The sequence below is a fragment of the Dioscorea cayenensis genome, unplaced genomic scaffold, assembly GCF_009730915.1.
Source record: "Dioscorea cayenensis subsp. rotundata cultivar TDr96_F1 unplaced genomic scaffold, TDr96_F1_v2_PseudoChromosome.rev07_lg8_w22 25.fasta BLBR01000464.1, whole genome shotgun sequence".
Taxonomy (NCBI): domain Eukaryota; kingdom Viridiplantae; phylum Streptophyta; class Magnoliopsida; order Dioscoreales; family Dioscoreaceae; genus Dioscorea; species Dioscorea cayenensis.
The window spans coordinates 10001-11198 of record NW_024086855.1 but is presented as its reverse complement, the minus strand read 5'-3'; the positions used below and the strand labels follow the sequence as shown (position 1 = coordinate 11198).

Sequence of the window (1198 nt, the reverse complement as noted above, 5' to 3'; positions counted from 1 at the left end):
TCCCCAAAACATTCTTCAGGTGTTGTATTAATTGCTATTCCTTAGGTTTATTACATTTCAAATTGGTATGCATCCTTCGGGTGATTTTTCTTTTCTTAAGAATGTTATGATGTTCATGCGGAATGTCGATCGAGATCTACCGGTGATAGCTCGGGATCTCGAATTCCATGAGAGTGATTATGATATGGTGAGACGATGATGATGAAGCTTTTGAAATTAATGTAGACATGGGGATAGAGAGAGACACAGGAGATATGAACTTGAGGAATTATGCAACATCAAGTTATGAGATGTCATCTGAAGGAAAACTAGGTGTAGAATTTGGAAAAGACTTAGACTATGAGAACTCTGATTCATTGCACAGTCAAGATGAATCTGATGACTTAGGCTCAATGAAGAGGTGGCAAGAATTTAACCAAGAAATTGATATGGAAAATCCTAAAATAGAAAAAGGAATGATATTTTCAGATAGGGAGGCACTTAAAGAAGCTATAAAGCAGTATGGAAGGAGAAATAGGTACAATTTGAAGTTTGTGAGGAATGATAAACTTAGGGTGAAAGCCATTTGTAAAGAAAATTGTACTTGGGTGTTATGGGGATCAAAAATGAACTCAAGTGATAAATCGGACAACACATGGCAAATTAAAACTTATAACAGTGAGCACACATGTTCAAAGGATATAAAGAACAGAAATGTTACTTCAAAATGGATGGCATCCCATTATTTGCACAAATTTGCAGCTGACCATAAGTACTCAATCACATCATTACAACAGGATGTGAGAAGGGATTTTAATTTATTAGTTCATTTGAGCAAGTGCTATAGGGCTAAACAAATAGCACTAGAACTGGTATTAGGGAATGCCAAGGACCAATACTCCAAAATTTATGACTATTTGCAAGAACTTAGGCAAGCAAACATTGGAACCACCACAATTTGCTTCTTGGACTGCAGATTATTTTTAAGGATGTATGTTTGCCTTCAAGCATGCAAGGAGTGGTTCAAAGCAGGTTGTAGGCCCATTATTAGCCTAGATGCACGCTTCTTGAAAGGGTATTATGGGGGCCATTTAATGGTGGCAGTTGGAATTGATGCCAATGATTGTATGTACCCTCTTGCATATGCTATATTTGAGAGTGAAAATTCTCAGTCATGGTATTGGTTTATTGAGCTGCTCATACAAGATTTTGACATAGT

General features: G+C 36.7%; 1 protein-coding gene across 1 annotated transcript in view; it reads left to right on the top strand.

Moving 5' to 3' along the window:
* Window positions 1–227: 227 nt before the first annotated feature.
* LOC120254469 overlaps window positions 228–1198 on the top strand; it is a 9369-nt gene continuing 8398 nt past the window's right edge. Inside the window, exon 1 of the mRNA XM_039262567.1 lies at window positions 228–1198. This exon is cut by the window's right edge and continues 40 nt beyond it. Coding sequence (XP_039118501.1) covers window positions 228–1198 — 971 coding nt within the window.